This window comes from Choristoneura fumiferana, chromosome 10 (genome assembly GCF_025370935.1).
Source record: "Choristoneura fumiferana chromosome 10, NRCan_CFum_1, whole genome shotgun sequence".
NCBI classification, from domain to species: domain Eukaryota; kingdom Metazoa; phylum Arthropoda; class Insecta; order Lepidoptera; family Tortricidae; genus Choristoneura; species Choristoneura fumiferana.
Genome location: NC_133481.1, coordinates 21,141,877 through 21,157,642, shown reverse-complemented (window position 1 = coordinate 21,157,642; position 15,766 = coordinate 21,141,877). Strand labels below are relative to the sequence as shown.

Genomic DNA, 15,766 nt, shown 5'->3' with positions numbered 1-15,766 from the left:
TAGCAGTGCCCTTTAAGCTCATAGCAAAATGTACGCAATGTGGGGTCATTACAGATGTCAATACATAGACAGTCAGACATACGAGATAGAGGATCTTGACAGACAGACGGACGTACGGACAGCAAAGTGATCCTATAAGGGTTCCATTTTTTCCTTTTGAGCTACGGAACCCAAAAAACATTTTTTCCGGCGCTTTTAAAATTTCGACCTATGAATATGGGGATGAAAGTTCTTAAGGAATTCCAAACAAATTTACTATAAGTATGTTTGTCGGAAATATGTGTAGCTATGCTTAGTAAAAATGCCGTTTAATTATAATCATACCCTCCTAACTTACAATAAAGGACGTAAGATGTCAAGAGTTCACTATGAAGAATACTAAAAATTAGTCCTTTTGTGTTGGTAGGGTAGAATACACGTCGTATTGCTAAAATGTGGCTACCCGCAAAATATTTATGTTTTACCATGGAAATGGGTGGATGGGAGAACAAAAAAAATAGTTTATATTTATAGCAATGTATTAAAATAGGTTATTTTCAGTAAACTGTGGAAGTTTCTATGTGCTATTATTGGCAGAATAGGTATCCTAAATAAATTAAATACTTTCCAAAGTTATTATTCCATGCGGACGAAGCCGCGGGCAAAAGCTAGTTATTTATAAAAATACTAGCTTTTGCCCGCGGCTTCGTCCGCATGGCTCTTAAGCGATAAGGCCGCCTATTGCTCACCTTGTAATTTTAATAATTTGTTTTCTGTATCGCTTACTATGTCTGGTGTACAATAAAGAGTCTTTGTATTGTATTGTATTGTAATAATAACTTTGGAAAGTATTTAATTTATTTAGGATACCTATTCTGCCAATAATCGCCCACTGTGGAGCCCGAGACGCCCCCTGACATCCCCCCGATAACAGGTGAGGAAATAATCAGGGCGGCGGGCCGTCTAAAGGGGTGCCGTAAGGCGCCCGGCCCAGACGGAGTGCCGGGGAAAGTGGTGCTTGTAGCCACCAAGCACCTGGGGGACCGCCTCGTGGCCCTAATGGACCAATGTCTGGCCACGGGGCAATTCCCTCAAGCATGGAAGGAGGGCCGCTTGGTCCTCCTGCGGAAGGAGAGCAGACCGGCGGACTCCCCTTCCGGGTGGCGGCCGCTCGTCATGCTGGACGAAACCGGGAAGCTCCTAGAGAGGATAATTGCTTCCCGGATCGCCTGCCACCTGACGAGCGAAGGGCCGGATCTTGCGGAGAACCAGTTCGGGTTCCGGGTAGGGCGATCCACGCTGGATGCCCTATCCGCCCTGAAGGGGTTCACCGAAGATGCTGCCAGGAGGGGCCAGGGGGCCATGGCGGTGTCTCTAGACATCGCCAACGCCTTCGGGTCTCTCCCCTTCGGAGTGATAGGGGAGGCGCTCCGTTATCACGGGGTGCCCTTCTACCTCCGAAGGATTGTAGAGCACTACCTGATGGACCGGGTAGTGCTCTACATGGGGAGAGGGGACGAACGGATGGCCAGGGCGGTAGCCTGCGGCGTTCCACAGGGGTCAGTGCTAGGGCCCCTACTTTGGAACGTCGGCTACGACTGGGTCATCCGCGGGAGGGTGCTGCCTCGGATGGTGGTCGTCTGTTATGCAGATGACACGCTTATCGCTGTCCGGGGCACCACATACGAGGAGGTGAGGAGGAGGGCGGAAGTGGGAGCCACCCTTGTTATCCAGCGCATTGAGGCGCTGGGTCTGAGGGTGTCCCTCCCTAAAACGGAGGCCCTCTGTTTCAGAGGGCCAAGATGGAGGCTGCCGCGGGGTCCAACCCTGCTGATTAGTGGGGAGGCCGTCGAGGTGAAGGCCCACATTAAATATCTGGGCCTTACCCTTGACGGAAAATGGGGGTTTGCGGAGCACTTCCGCAGGATGACTCCCCGACTCGTGGGCGCGGCGGGAGCCTTAGGGCGGCTCCTACCCAATGTGGGTGGACCGAATGCCCCCTGCAGACGATTGTTTGCAGGGGTCATTCGGAGTATGGCCCTTTACGGGGCCCCAATATGGGCGGAAGCGCTCACCGCTACCACCAGGGCGCTGCTCCGAAACCCCAAAGGGTGATGGCAGTGAGGATGGCCCGGGCCTACCGGACGGGGGCTGGGCGGCGGCTGGGGCCTTAGCTGCATCTCCCCCTTGGGAGCTGGAAGCAGCCATGCTTGCCGACGCCTATAAGGCAAAAGTGGAGCGCAGGGAGCGGGGGGAATCCCTAGCTCCCCAGGAGCTGGCCGGGCCCGAGAGGTCCAGAAAGAGGAGGTGCTGGAGCGCTGGACGGATGAGTTAGCGGAGGCTGAATACGGCCTCCGTACGATCGAAGCCATCCGCCCGGTGCTCCTGGATTGGTGTCGGAGGGAACACGGGTCCCTTACCTTCCGCCTTGTGCAGGTGCTGTCCGGGCATGGTTGCTTCGGGCGGTACCTCCACAAGGTTGCCGGAAGGGAGGCGACGGCGTCGTGCCATGAGTGCGGCGCGATGAGGACACGGCGCAGCACACCCTCGAAGTGTGCAGCGCGTGGGCCCAGCAGCGCCGCACTCTGGTGGCGGCGATCGGCGGCGACCTCTCGCTCCCAGTGTCGTGCAAGCCATGCTGAGGAGCGAGAGTTCTTGGGAGGCTGTCGCCTCCTTCTGCGAAGAAGTCCTCTCGCAGAAGGAGGAGAAGGAGCGGGAACGCGAGAATGATCCACTCGCGCACCCGCTCCGGCGCAGACGGGTGGGAAGGAGGCGGCGACAATTTGCCGCCAACCTTCCCTAGTGGTGCCAGGCTGGCGAGGGATGGGGGTCCCTTGCTAGCGCCCATTGGCCACACGTCTTGGGGGGTTGAGTATTCCCACGCCTCCTCTTGGTGCGGGAGCTCCGGCTAAGGCTGGGGCGGCGGCGGGCGTCCTGGTGCCTACTCGTTCTCCCAGCCCATGCAAAACGGCAGAGGGAATACCGGTGGGTTTTAGTGGGTACACCGTCTCCTTCCCGTAGGGCAGGAGACTCCCACATAACTCCGCGTCGTCCCCAGCGCCGGTTATGCGTAAGTTTTTCCCCCGGTAAAAAAAAAAAAAAAAGGTAAAGTTAGGTTAGGTTAGGTTAGGTTAGGTTAGGTTAGGTTAGGTTAGGTTAGTTAGGTTAGGTTGGGGTGCAATGTCGGATTCCTCCTCGCGTGCTCGGGCGTTACAACTTCCTACTATCCGAGGCATTGGCCTCATGGGGTAGGAAAGTGTAGCGTCTGGGCCTGGTGCATCCTGGGCAACGACGGCTAGTAAATTCATTAGGTGGATTTGCTAGCCGGCGGCCAATATCCGACCGGGGGGAGGGGTGTTGGCTTGGCGGGGGAGCCCAAAGGCAGAGGGCCACCGGGTGAACCCTGCCAGCCAACGGGCCTGCGGGCCCACAAGAGGGCGGCGTCCGGCCTTCGGGCCGACGCCTTTGGACGGAGGTGAGCCTGAGCGAAGTACCTGTCCTTTAGGGTCAGGGAAAAGCGAGGGTGAGCCCATCGGGCGGAGGGCGTTAGCCCAGTGATGCCGGGGCGGTGCAGCCCTTTTAAGGGCTGTGGTCGCCGGACGTGACGACTGACTTCTTCGACGTGACTGGGGTGGGGGGTGTTGGTTTGGCGAGGGGAGCCCAAAGGCAGAGGGCCACCGGGCAAACCTTGCCAACCAACGGGCCTTCGGGCCCACAAGAGGGCGGCGTCCGGCCTTCGGGCCGACGCCTTTGGACGGAGGTGAGCCTGAGCGAAGTACCTGTCCTTTAGGGTCAGGGAAAAGCGAGGGTGAGCCCATCGGGCGGAGGGCGTTAGCCCAGTGATGCCGGGGCGGCGCAGCCCTTTTAAGGGCTGTGGTCGCCGGACGTGACGACTGACTTTTTCGACGTGACTGGGGTAGGGGGGTGTTGGTCTGGTGAGGGGAGCCCAAAGGCAGAGGGCCACCGGGCAAACCTTGCCAACCAACGGGCCTTCGGGCCCACAAGAGGGCGGCGTCCGGCCTTCGGGCCGACGCCTTACAGACGGAGGCAAGCCCTTGCTTTTGCCTGTCTTAAATGATGGGTATTAAGTAAGGGTGAGCCTCATCGGGCGGAGGGCGCAAGCCCAATGATGCCGGGGCGGCGCAGCCCTTTTAAGGGCTGTGGTCGCTGGACGTGACTGACTTTTGACGTGACTGGGGTGGGGGGGTGTTGGTCTGGTGAGGGGAGCCGCCGGGCGAACCTTGCCAGCCAACGGGCCTTTGGGCCTAAGAGGGCGGCGTCTGGCCTTCGGGCCGATGCCTTTTTGAGGGGGGCGAGCCCAAGCTGAGTACCTGTCCTCATTAGACAGGGAAAGGTGAGGGTGAGCCCTATTGGGCGGAGGGCGCAAGCCCAATGATGCCGGGGTGGCGTAGCCCTTTTCAGGGCTGTGGTCACCGATGGGGGCGAACCTGAGCTGAGTACCTGTTCTCATTAGACAGGGAAAGGTGAGGGGGAGCCCTTGGGCGGCACAGCGGGCGAGGGCGAGGAATCCCGGACCCGCATTGCACGTGCCGTCCTGGACGAGCGCCCCTAAAATCCTAGGGGCGCAGCGCCCCAACACCATCTTGGGGCGCAGAGAGGGAGCCCATCCCGGGCTGGCCTGCGGCGTCGCGGTGAAATGTTCGCGATCCCGTGGCGTCCGCACAAGGGCCGAGAGGGTAAGGTCGTGTTGTTTTTAGTCGGTATGCCCCCTCTTGGGGGAGAGCCCGACAGACCCCACCCGCTGCCTCGAGCGGGGGACATGCATAAGGCGCATTTTCAGCACGTTAAAAAAAAAAAAAAAAAAAAAAAAAAAAAAAAGGTTAGGTTAGGTTAGGTTAGGTTAGGTTAGGTTAGGTTTAGGTTAGGTTAGGTTAGGTTAGGTTAGGTTAGGTTCCCCCCGAGTGTCGCTACCTTGTCGTGGTGGGGGGGCTTGAGCCCTTGATCTTCGGGTTTGCATAGCTCGAAGGGAAAGGGTGACCAAGAGCGGCACAGCCTCGGCGGAGCCCATTTTGGGCCAGGCGGGGCAGGCGCGCCCTAGTGAAAGGGTGCGCCACTTTCCTGCTCCCTGTCTCTCCTGTAGCAGGGGACAACGGGGATGCAGAGGCGGTGGGTCCGCTCCCGGTACCTCTCTGATTAGCAGAGTAGACTGGGATGCGGACGTGACTTGGAGGAGCGCCGTCCGCAAGGGCGGCCCTACTGCAGGGCTCTTCTTAGAGCTGCTGTGGAAACTCGCAACCCGGCCCGTAGGTGCCGGGAGTGAGGGTCGTCGCCTGCAAAGGGAGGACCGCGAGGAAGGAAAACCTCTATAAAAACCGGGGATAACCGCTCCTTACTGCGGTTCTGGATACGGGTTGCAGCGTATCCAGTACCAGGCCGGAGACAAGTAGGTCCTGTGGATCGAACGGGTCCGGCCTGGATTAGCGGCTTGCCGGAAGTACCACGCCAGTGGTGAACGGGTTGGCGTAACTGCAACACAGGGGAACTCATCCCTTAAATCAGAGGAGAGCGGCTCCCTCTTTAAAAGGGGCAGGGGCCTTACCCCTTAAAGTAAGGAAATGGGTGACAAAAAAGAATTATTACCCCAGGAGGGTACCCTTCGGGGAGAATCCCTCACCGCTAACATCCCGCGGTCAGCCCCATCGTATTCTGGGGGGGGCAAATGTCACTTCGTGGGCCCTCAAAGCCCACGTTTAGATTTAAGTTCGCCGGCGATACAGATCGCCGAACGTAGAAGTGTGCCATTGCGCGACTGCCACGTGCACCTCATAAGGCAGAAATCGCCAAACACCTCAAACCAAGAGCCCGAACTGAGGGCAAACACAAGCTCGGACGTCAGCTTTGCTTCCCAGGGGACCGGAGGTCGTGAGTCCTCTGGTAAAAGCAAGCTTGAGAATATTCCGGAGGGAGCTGAGCGGGTGAAGCAGAAGCGGAAGAGATTCCGCCCTGCTTCATCCGTGCTCAGCTCAAGCGATGAAGAGTCGACAGGTCTCTCAGCTGAGGGACAAAGACCACAGACGAGAGGCAGAGGTCGCCCACCTACTACAGGCAAGTACGCTGGTCTTGCGAAAGCGAAGGAGGCCTACAACCGTGCCCTGCGAGAAGAGCTTAGGCTTAAGGCGGAGTTAGAGGTGCAGGATATGCAAATCTCGACCAGGCAGGGGTACCAGAGAGTCACTGCTGCGGGGAGGAATGACCAGGAGGGCACCTCGGCTAACAAAGACCTTGGCCAGCAGGTAACCGACAGCGTGGCCATCATTAACAAGGTCGCGGTTACCTCTAAAAACCTATCTGGAGGCTATATAAAATGCCTGAAAGATGCGGCTGCTGCAATTGCTGATGCCTTCTCGGAGCTCAGCAAGCGCACAGCCACTGATGAGACGGCTCGGCTGCAGGCTGACAACAATCGGCTGCAAGCCGAGGTGGCCAGTCTCCGAAAGGAGCTGGCCGATCTTAAAAGGGACTTCGAGGGGATGCGGAAGCAGGGTAGTCCGCAACCCCCTCCTACCGGACACGTCGAGACGGAGCTGCCCCCTGCGCAGCCTCCCTCAACAAGAATTGAGGAAAGTCGAGGTGCGGGAAATCCAACAGCAATGGATATGGACACGCTGTGTCAAGCGGTTATGGCCCAAGTCGGGTCGTACCTGGACGCCCACCTGGCGGGCATCCAAGACCGGCTCTTACCTGAGAGGGCCGTCCAACAAGCCGCGGAGGATGCTGCTTCTGGCCATGCCTCGGCTGGTCCGAGGCGGAAAAATGGGAGAAAAAAGAAGAGTAAGAAGGCGGAAGGGGATAAACAACCACCCCCACTGCCCCCGCCGCTTCCGCCCCCACCGCCCCCACCACCTGAAAAACCTGACAAGTGGACGAGGGTGGAAAAGAAAGGGAGGCGGAAGAAATCGAAAAATCGGAAAAAAGAAGGAGGTCGACACTCCGAAAGGCAAACGTAAGAAGGGAGCCAACAAGCTCCGTCCGCCTCGCTCAGCAGCAGTCGTGATGACGCTGCTGGAGCCAAAGGCGACGGAAAGTGGGGCAGACTTTGGCTCAGTTCTTGCGGATGCCAAAAGGAAGGTAAGACTGGAGGATCTGGGCATCTCTGGCCTCCGTCTGAGAAAAGCCCAAACCGGGGCATATATCATGGAGGTACCCGGTACGACAAGTGGCGACAAGGCCGATGCATTGGCCAAAAAACTAGCCGAGGTCACGGACCCAGCATTAGTACGAGTGTCGAGGCCCATCAAATGCGCAGAACTGCGTATTTCGGGCCTAGACGAGTCCGTCCTGTCCACCGACGTAGTGACGGCGGTCGCTAGCGCAGGGGGCTGTGCAGAGGCTGACATTAGGCCCGGAGAGATTATTTACGGTCGCTCTGGTCTAGGAACGATATGGCTGCGCTGTCCTATTCCGGCGGCGAAAAAGGTCGTAGAGGCGGGAAGGCTGCTGGTGGGCTGGGTGTCGGCGCAGGTCAAGCTGCTCGATGCCCGCCCCCTGCGCTGCTTCCGCTGCCTCGAGGTGGGCCACGTGAAGGCAAAGTGTAAGGCCGCGGTGGACCGCAGCCTGCTTTGCTACCGCTGCGGATGTCCCGGCCACGTGGCAAACGCATGTGCAGCAGCACCACACTGCGTGCTGTGCGCGGAGGCCGGGTTAGCGGCCACTCACAAGGTGGGTAGCAAGACATGCAACCCACACAAACCCAAGCGGAGCAAAGCTGACAAGAGACAACAATCCTCTTCGCAGCCAGACGCCAGGAAGGGCAGCACAACCGAGCCCCGGGCCGAGGAGGAAGGAATGGTAACCGAGTGATATTATGGCTCCAACTTCAATCCGTTACTTACAGGCGAACATCAACCACTGCGCCAGAGCCCAGGATCTTTTGTTCCAGAGCATGGCGGAGTGGTTGATTCATGTCGCGGTAGTAGCCGAGCCATACTCGGTGCCATCCAGGGATAACTGGGTGGGCGACCTGGATAGCCTCGTAGCGCTGGCCACTCAACCATCGGCTGGCTCTGCGCCGCTCGAGGGAGTGGTGCGGGGCCATGGCTACGTGGCTGCCAATATTGGAACCACCTTGGTCGTAGGGGTATACTTCTCGCCGAACAGAGCTCTTGCTGAATTCGAGGTGTTCCTCGATGAAGTGCGGGCTCTGATCGGCAGAAGCAACCCGGAACTACTGCTGGTCGCTGGGGACTTTAACGCCAAATCCGTGGCGTGGGGGTCCCCCGCGACTGACGCGCGCGGCCATACGCTTGTAGAGTGGGCAGTGGCTACGGGGTTGGAGGTCCTTAACCAAGGGACGGTAGACACGTGCGTGCGGCAACAGGGTGGCTCCATCGTGGACATCACGTTCGCCAATGCCGCCCTGGCGCGCCGTGTCCAAGGCTGGGAGGTGATGGAGGGAGTGGAGACGCTATCGGACCACCGCTATATCCGATTCGAAGTCTCCGCCCACCATACTACCTCGGACGGCCTAAGCCGTCCCCGACAAGGAGATAGCCCAAGATGGGCGGTCAAACGGCTTGACCGTGACCTGCTGCATGCGGCGGCCTTGGTCCAGGCGTGGCCGGAAGCGCCCGAAGGAACGGTGGAGGAGCAAGCCGCATGGCTTGGTGAGGCCATGGCTCAGGTGTGTGACGCTGCGATGCCGCGGGTCAAGCCCGCAGGGCCGAGGCGGAGTGTGTACTGGTGGTCCGCAGAGCTCACGCAGCTGCGCAAGTCTTGCGTGGCTGCGAGACGCCAGTACACCAGGAGCCGAAGGCGGAGGAGGCGAGACCTAGCGGCAGAAGAGCGGCTATACGCAAGCTACAGGGCAGCCAGCCAAGCCCTAAGCGCAGCCATTGGCCGAGCCAAAGACCTGGCGGAGGAGGAAATGCTGGAGACATTGAACAGCGACCCGTGGGGGCGGCCGTACAAGTCGGTGAGGTGTAAACTTCGTCCTTGGGCCCCCCCACTCACGCAAAGTCTCCAGCCGGACCTCGTGAGCAGCATCGTGGGAGCCTTATTTCCTCAGAGAGGCGAACATCGGCCCCCGCGGATGGCTCCTGCGTCCTCACACGAGGAGGATTTTCCACCCGAGGTGACCGATACGGAGCTGGGAGCGGCGGTGTTGAGGCTTAAAGCCAAAAACACTGCCCCTGGTCCCGACGGCACTCCTGGCCGCGCCTGGGTGCTGGCGCTGGGACCTCTGGAACCGAAAGTGAGAGCACTTTTCTCCGCGTGCCTGGCACAAGGCACCATACCACGTATGTGGAAATGCGGCAAGTTAGTGCTCCTTCGTAAGGAAGGGCGACCGGCTGACTCCCCTCGGGATATAGGCCGATCGTTCTTCTTGACGAGGGAGCAAAACTGTTTGAGCGGGTTGTCGCGGCCCGCATTACAAACCACCTGGAGGAGCAAGGGCCGGATCTGAGTGCGTACCAGTTCGGATTCCGTCGGGGCAGATCCACCATCGACGCCATCGCGCGGGTGAGGGCCCTGGCGGATGATGCAGTTTCCCGGGGAGAAGTGGTGCTGGCCGTGTCTTTGGACATAGCCAACGCGTTCAACACCCTTCCCTGGGAAACGATCAAGGAGGCGCTCAGGTTCCATAATGTACCGGAGTACCTGCGCAGGGTAGTGGAGTCGTATCTCTCCGAGAGGACGATACGGTACCCTACGCAGGGAGAGTGGGTGGAACGCGAAATGTCGTGCGGTGTCCCACAGGGGTCAGTCTTAGGACCGCTCCTGTGGAACATCGGCTACGACTGGGTGCTCCGTGGTGCCAATTTACGGGGGGTCGACGTAACGTGTTACGCCGACGATACCCTCGTTACGGCCCGCGGTGCCACCTTTCGCGACGCGGCCCTGCTGGCCACTGCCGGCGTGGCCCACGTTGTGGAGAAAATCCGGAAGCTGGGGTTGGAGGTTGCCCTCCATAAGTCTGAGGCTATTTGCTTTCATGGGCCCCGGAGGGCACCTCCAGCAAATGCAAGCATAGTGGTGGGCGGAGTCACCATCGGCGTCGGGAGGACGATGAAGTACCTGGGACTCGTCCTCGACAGCCGGTGGGACTTCGAAGAACATTTCCGGCGCTTGGCTCCGAAGCTGGTGGGCACGGCATCGGCACTGAGCCGGCTGCTCCCGAACGTGGGCGGGCCAAAGGCGGGCTGCCGCCGACTGTATACAGGTGTTGTGCGGTCGATGGCCCTGTACGGGGCACCCATATGGGTAAATGCCCTTTCCGCCCGGAACAAGACCCACCTGCGGCAACCGCAAAGGGTCATGGCGGTAAGGGTATCGAGGGCGTACCGCACCACCTCGTTCGAGGCGGCCTGCGTACTGGCGGGCACCCCACCGTGGGAGCTGGATGCCGAAGTGCTAGCCGACGTCTACCAGCGGGTAGCCGAGGCGCGCGCCAGAGGGGAACGGCCCTGTCCGGAAGAGATAAGGCGGTGGAGAGACATCTCCCGCCAAACTCTCTTCCGGAAATGGCTGGAGGCTCTGGAGCGGCCGAGCGCCGGCCACTGGACCATATCGGGAGTCCGGCCCGTCTTAGAAAGATGGGTCGACAGGACATGGGGTGTTGTCTCCTTCCATCTAGCGCAGGTACTGTCGGGGCATGGCTGCTTCGGCAAGTACCTGTGCAAGATCGCAAGGAGGGAGACAACACCAATGTGCCACCACTGCGGCGGGGCGGAAGACACCGCGCAGCACACGCTGCAGATGTGTCCCGCCTTTGACGGTGTGCGAGAAAGCCTCAAGGCAGTGATAGGTAACGACCTCTCGCTGCCGGCCGTCGTTAAATCCATGACCGACAGCGAGAGGTCGTGGATCGCCATGGCCTCCTTCTGCGAGGAGGTGATGGCGATAAAAGAGGGAGCGGAGCGTGAGCGGGAAGAGGACCCGACCTCTCAGCCCATGCGCCGCAGGCGAGTTGGGCGACGGCGGTTGGCTATAACCGCGCCAATTCCCGCCCTAATAGGGACTGCGGGTGACGGGCACGGGGATGCCCGTCCCCTGCCGTTATGGTCCCCGAGCTGGTAGGCGCGCCAAGTGTTCCGGCGCGCCTACAGCGATGGAGTGGAGGATTGTCCTCCTGAGATGGGTCCAAGAATGGACAACTGTCGCGCTTCCGGGCCATGGATGCTAACAGTTCCCACAGCCCGGCTGCTACAAAGGCAGCGAAGAGGAACACCCTGGGGTTTTAGTGGGTACACCGCCCCTTCTGGGGCGGGATTCCCACATGCCCACCGGTCTCCCCGGGCCGGTGAAGTCCGTAAAGGATTTCCCCAGGTAAAAAAAAAAAAAAAAAAAAAAAAAAAAAAGGTTAGGGTTAGGTTAGGTTAGGTTAGGTTAGGTTAGGTTAGGTTAGGTTAGGTTAGGTTAGGTTAGGTTAGGTTAGGTTAGGTTAGGTTAGTTAGTTAGGTTAGGTTAGGTTAGGGTTAGGTTAGGTTAGGTTAGGTTAGGTTAGGTTAGGTTAGGTTAGGTTAGGTTAGGTTAGGTTAGGTTAGGTTAGGTTAGGTTAGGTTAGGTTAGGTTAGGTTAGGTTTTTTTTTTTTTTTTTTTTTTTTTTTTTTTTTTTTTTTTTTTTTTTTTTTACCTGACTACCTCCAACATGATCGGAGCCTATGTTTACAATACCGTTTCACTCCAGTTCTATCACTTATCCTTCTCGCACTTTCATGCTGCATTCCTTTTCTTTCTATCTTTCTTCCTCATTCTTACTATCATTATTAGCTATTCTATCTATCTAATTTTTACTTAACTTATTGTTATATTTCATCTTACATTCCTTTCCTTCCTCTTTTACATACTATCGTATCTCTCTAGCTGTCCTCTGTTACCATGCTTTACTATTTTCTTGCTCTTTCAACAATAGGAGGGGAGAGGGTCCCCGGGTGTTCTTTATTTATAATTCCCAACAATTCTACATTCTTACAATTTTAACTTAACTATCTTATATCTATAATGTATTACAGCTTTTTAGGGTGTCAACATTTGTAAACACTTTTTCGGACACATTTTTGTTTGGTACTTATTTTACTTGCTTACAATTTTCTTACTTACTCTTACATTTAGTACTATTTTATTTATACTCTATATATTTTGCATGCTTATTACTAATATACTCAGTATATCATTTAAACATACTTTTTCTTATCTATTTTTATTTTTAACAATGGTTTTGCTTGCTACTTCTATACAATATTTTATAAATCTTTCTCTATTTTTTCCCATCATTATGTCTCTTATATTGTCTTTAGTTAGTTTTATGTCTATTTTATTTTCCAGGTCAAACCTCTGCACTCCATACTGGGGACATTCAAGGAGCAGGTGGGCAATTGTCTCGGGCACCCCTGGTTCGCAGGAGCATGATGGATTCTCCTTGCACTTAAAGCGATTTAAGTACTCGGAGAATCCACCATGCCCGGTCAATACCTGGGTAATAATGCCGCGCGGGACCATCTTTCGGACCACTCCGTACGCTTCCACCGCATTGGGGAAGAATAGCTTCGTGGTCGACGCGGTCGTACCTTCCACATACCTCCGGTTCCACACATCAAGGGAATCCTTTCGAAGGATTCTCTTGATGTGTGATACCGGACAAAGATCATAGTTTGGTCTTCTTTTGGATGCTACAGCGGCTTCTTTGGCTAGCTGGTCGGCCCTCTCGTTGCCATCCAAACCCGCATGTGCCTTTATCCAAAACAAGGAAAGTTCCTTGCCTTGGAGGGAGATTGATGTTAAGTTCTCTCTTGTGGCTATGGCGAGCGGGTGGAGGCAACGATGGTTCGAAATGGTTTGCAGAGCCGCCCTAGAGTCGCTATAGACCCCAAAAGAAGACCCCGCACTGTTCAGAGCCACACTTGTAGCCTCTTGTAAGGCTAGGAGCTCGGCCTGATACACGCTACAGTAGTCCGAGAGCGCAAGCTTGACGGCCCTAGTCTCGGCGTCGCCTTGCCAAATAGATAATGCGGCGCCGACCCTGCCACCAATCTTGCTCCCGTCGGTGTATATCCTAGTTGTGTATTGCTCGTTCTTGTTTAGGGCATCCTGATCGGCCAGGATCCCAAACTCGATGCTGGTTTGCTCCGCTGGATGTGGTGTCTCCAGCGCGGACCCTCTCCGCTCAATCTCCCTGTCGCCAAGCTGCGGCAGGTTTGCTCCCCTCTTGGCTTCATAAAGTAAAGCTGCCTCACGGACTCGGAGGTCTAGTGGGAGCATCCCCGCTAGCAGCAACGCGGCGTTGAGGGAGACAGTGCGGTAGGCCCCGCACTGTTTTTGCGCTATGCCTCTCTGTATGACCTCAAACTTCTTTCGCGTCGTCAGCTTCTCTGCAGCCGGTGCCCATACGCTCGCGGCATACAGTATCACTGGCTCTATGGTTGCCACGTAAATCGTTTTGACAACTTCGGGATGAAGTCCCCAGCTAACTTTTGCCGCCTTTGTCAGTTGCTTGTATATCCCCGCAGCTTTCCTGCAAACATTGGTTATATGGCTGTTGAATGTTAGCTTATTGTCTATGGTCACACCTAGGAGTTTCACTTCCTCCGCAAAACCAACCTCTATCCCTCCCATGACCAGGCGCGGGGTGTCGTACTTAAGCTTGTTTGTAATAAGCAACGCATTTGTTTTATGTGGAGCAAACTTAAGTTTGCTCTTGACTCCCCACGCCCGGACACGCTCGAGAGCGGGGTTAGCCTGCCCTTCAATCTCCTGTGCTGTGCTTCCGTCAAACGCCATGACCACGTCATCTGCGAAGGCCTGGCAGTAGCTACCCCCATTTGCAAGATCCTTCAAGAGGGGGTCCAACAATAAGTTCCATAGAATTGGGCCTCCTATGGAACCTTGGACACAACCCTTTCTTGTGGATCTTGTGTGTTGTTCTCCCGCATACCTAACCACGACCTCTCTGTCACTAAGATAGCTGTCGATGACCCTTCTCAAGTTCAGCGGACAGTTCTCCTCCGCCAGTCGGACTCGGATTTCGGGCCACCATGCGCTATCGAAGGCTCCTTCTATATCTAGTGAAATCAAAGTGATCATTTTCTTTTGTTTCAACTTATTGCGGATGTACTGCATAAGGCTATAGAGGGAGTCTTCGGTGCTGCGCTGCGGCATGAACCCGTACTGGCGGGGGCTCATCCTTGGCAATATGTGATACTTGAGTCGGGTCACCAACAGCTTCTCGTAAGTTTTGCCCATAATTGACAGGAGGCCGATCGGTCTATGGGATTTGGGAATGGTGTAGTCGCTCTTGCCAGGCTTCCGCAGAATTATGACAACAGCTCTCTTCCAAGCTGCTGGGAAATACTCACACTCGAGGCATTTATTGAAAAACTGCAGCATTGTTTCTGGGTGGGCCTTCACAACGCGAAGACAGATGTCCGCTGTGAAACCGTCTTCTCCCGGGGCCTTCTTCGGACTAAAGGACTCGATCGCCCTCATGAGCTCCTCCATGGTAAACGGCGGGTCGCAAGCACCAACTTGTCCCCCGGCGTTCACCTCTTCGGCTCTCCTTCGGGTTTCACGGTGCCGCTGGTTGTCGTTGGTATCGAGGTCCTCCGGGTAAAACGTCTCAGCCAGTAATTGAACGGAGCCCTTCGCGTCCAGGGTCACCCCGTCCTTTATCAGCGGTAGATCTTCGCTTCTCCGCGCTGTTCTGCCTATGACCCTGTATATCCCGTCCCACATGCTCTCCCTATCCTGCTTCCCGCAGAACTCCCGCCAGCTGTCTATCTGAGCCTTCGCTGCCTCCGACTCATACGCGTTTTTCTGTTCCAGGTACTCTTGAATAACTTTGGACTTTCGGACTGGGGCTGCACAACGAATCCTGCGCTTTCTACGGGTCACCTCTCTCTTCATCTCCGCAAGTTTTTCGGACCACCATGGCACGGTAAGTACTTCCTTATTTTTCTTAGTTGGCATGGACTGTTTGCAGGCAATATCTATGGACTGTATAATTTTGTGTGTAAGTTGTTCCAATTGTTTTGTGCTGTTTATCTGTTTAATATCTGCTATTGTGATTTGATTTTCTATGAATAATTGGGCGAGTTTCTCATTAAACTCATCCCAATTAGCCTTTTTGGTGTTGTACTTCCTTGTTGTCCTAGATATGCTAGCGCCTTTGGATCTTTTCAGGTTTAAGTTAAATACCATGCCATTATGATCCGAACTCGTGAGATTCTCCACTACATTCCACCTGTCAACGAAGCCCAGGATATTCGATGTGCAAGCCGTGATGTCGACAAAGCTCTGGTACCGTTTCCCCCCCCTGATGGTATCGAATGTTGGTACCTTTCCCTGGTTCAGTATGGCCAGATCCAGCTCGTCGAGACAGCCGGCGAGTTCCTCTCCCCTACGATCATTCGTGGGACTACCCCACCACGCACTTTTCGCGTTAACGTCACCTCCAACAATCCATCCTGACGAGCCGATTTGCTGGCTTATGTGGGCCAGGCGATCCAGGTCCGCATCGATAGGGTAATCATGCTGGGGGCATTCAAAGTAGACGGAGGTTAGATTGATCTTCCAGGCACCAGTCTGAATCCTTACCACCACGATGTTATTGGTGGTAAGCTTGGGGAACTGTATCACGTCTAAGTTGGGGTCAAAGACCGCTATAGCGGCTTTTACAGTTCCCCCGCCCAGACTGGTGTTCTGGAAAATCCTCACCCCTCTGCGACTCCTCATTTCCCCGATGGATCCCACGTACGGCTCCTGGATGAGTGCGACTGCTACTCTGCGCCTTTCCGCCTCGATCATCAGCTCATCGGTCGCCAGTCTGGATCGC

General features: G+C 55.9%; 1 protein-coding gene across 1 annotated transcript; it reads right to left on the bottom strand.

Moving 5' to 3' along the window:
* Positions 1-11,970: 11,970 nt before the first annotated feature.
* On the bottom strand, positions 11,971-13,983 carry LOC141431673 (uncharacterized). Its single transcript, XM_074092855.1, has one exon. It carries the CDS (start codon positions 13,714-13,716, stop codon positions 12,130-12,132), a length of 1,587 nt encoding a protein of 528 aa, XP_073948956.1. The 5' UTR covers positions 13,717-13,983; the 3' UTR covers positions 11,971-12,129.
* Positions 13,984-15,766: the final 1,783 nt, after the last annotated feature.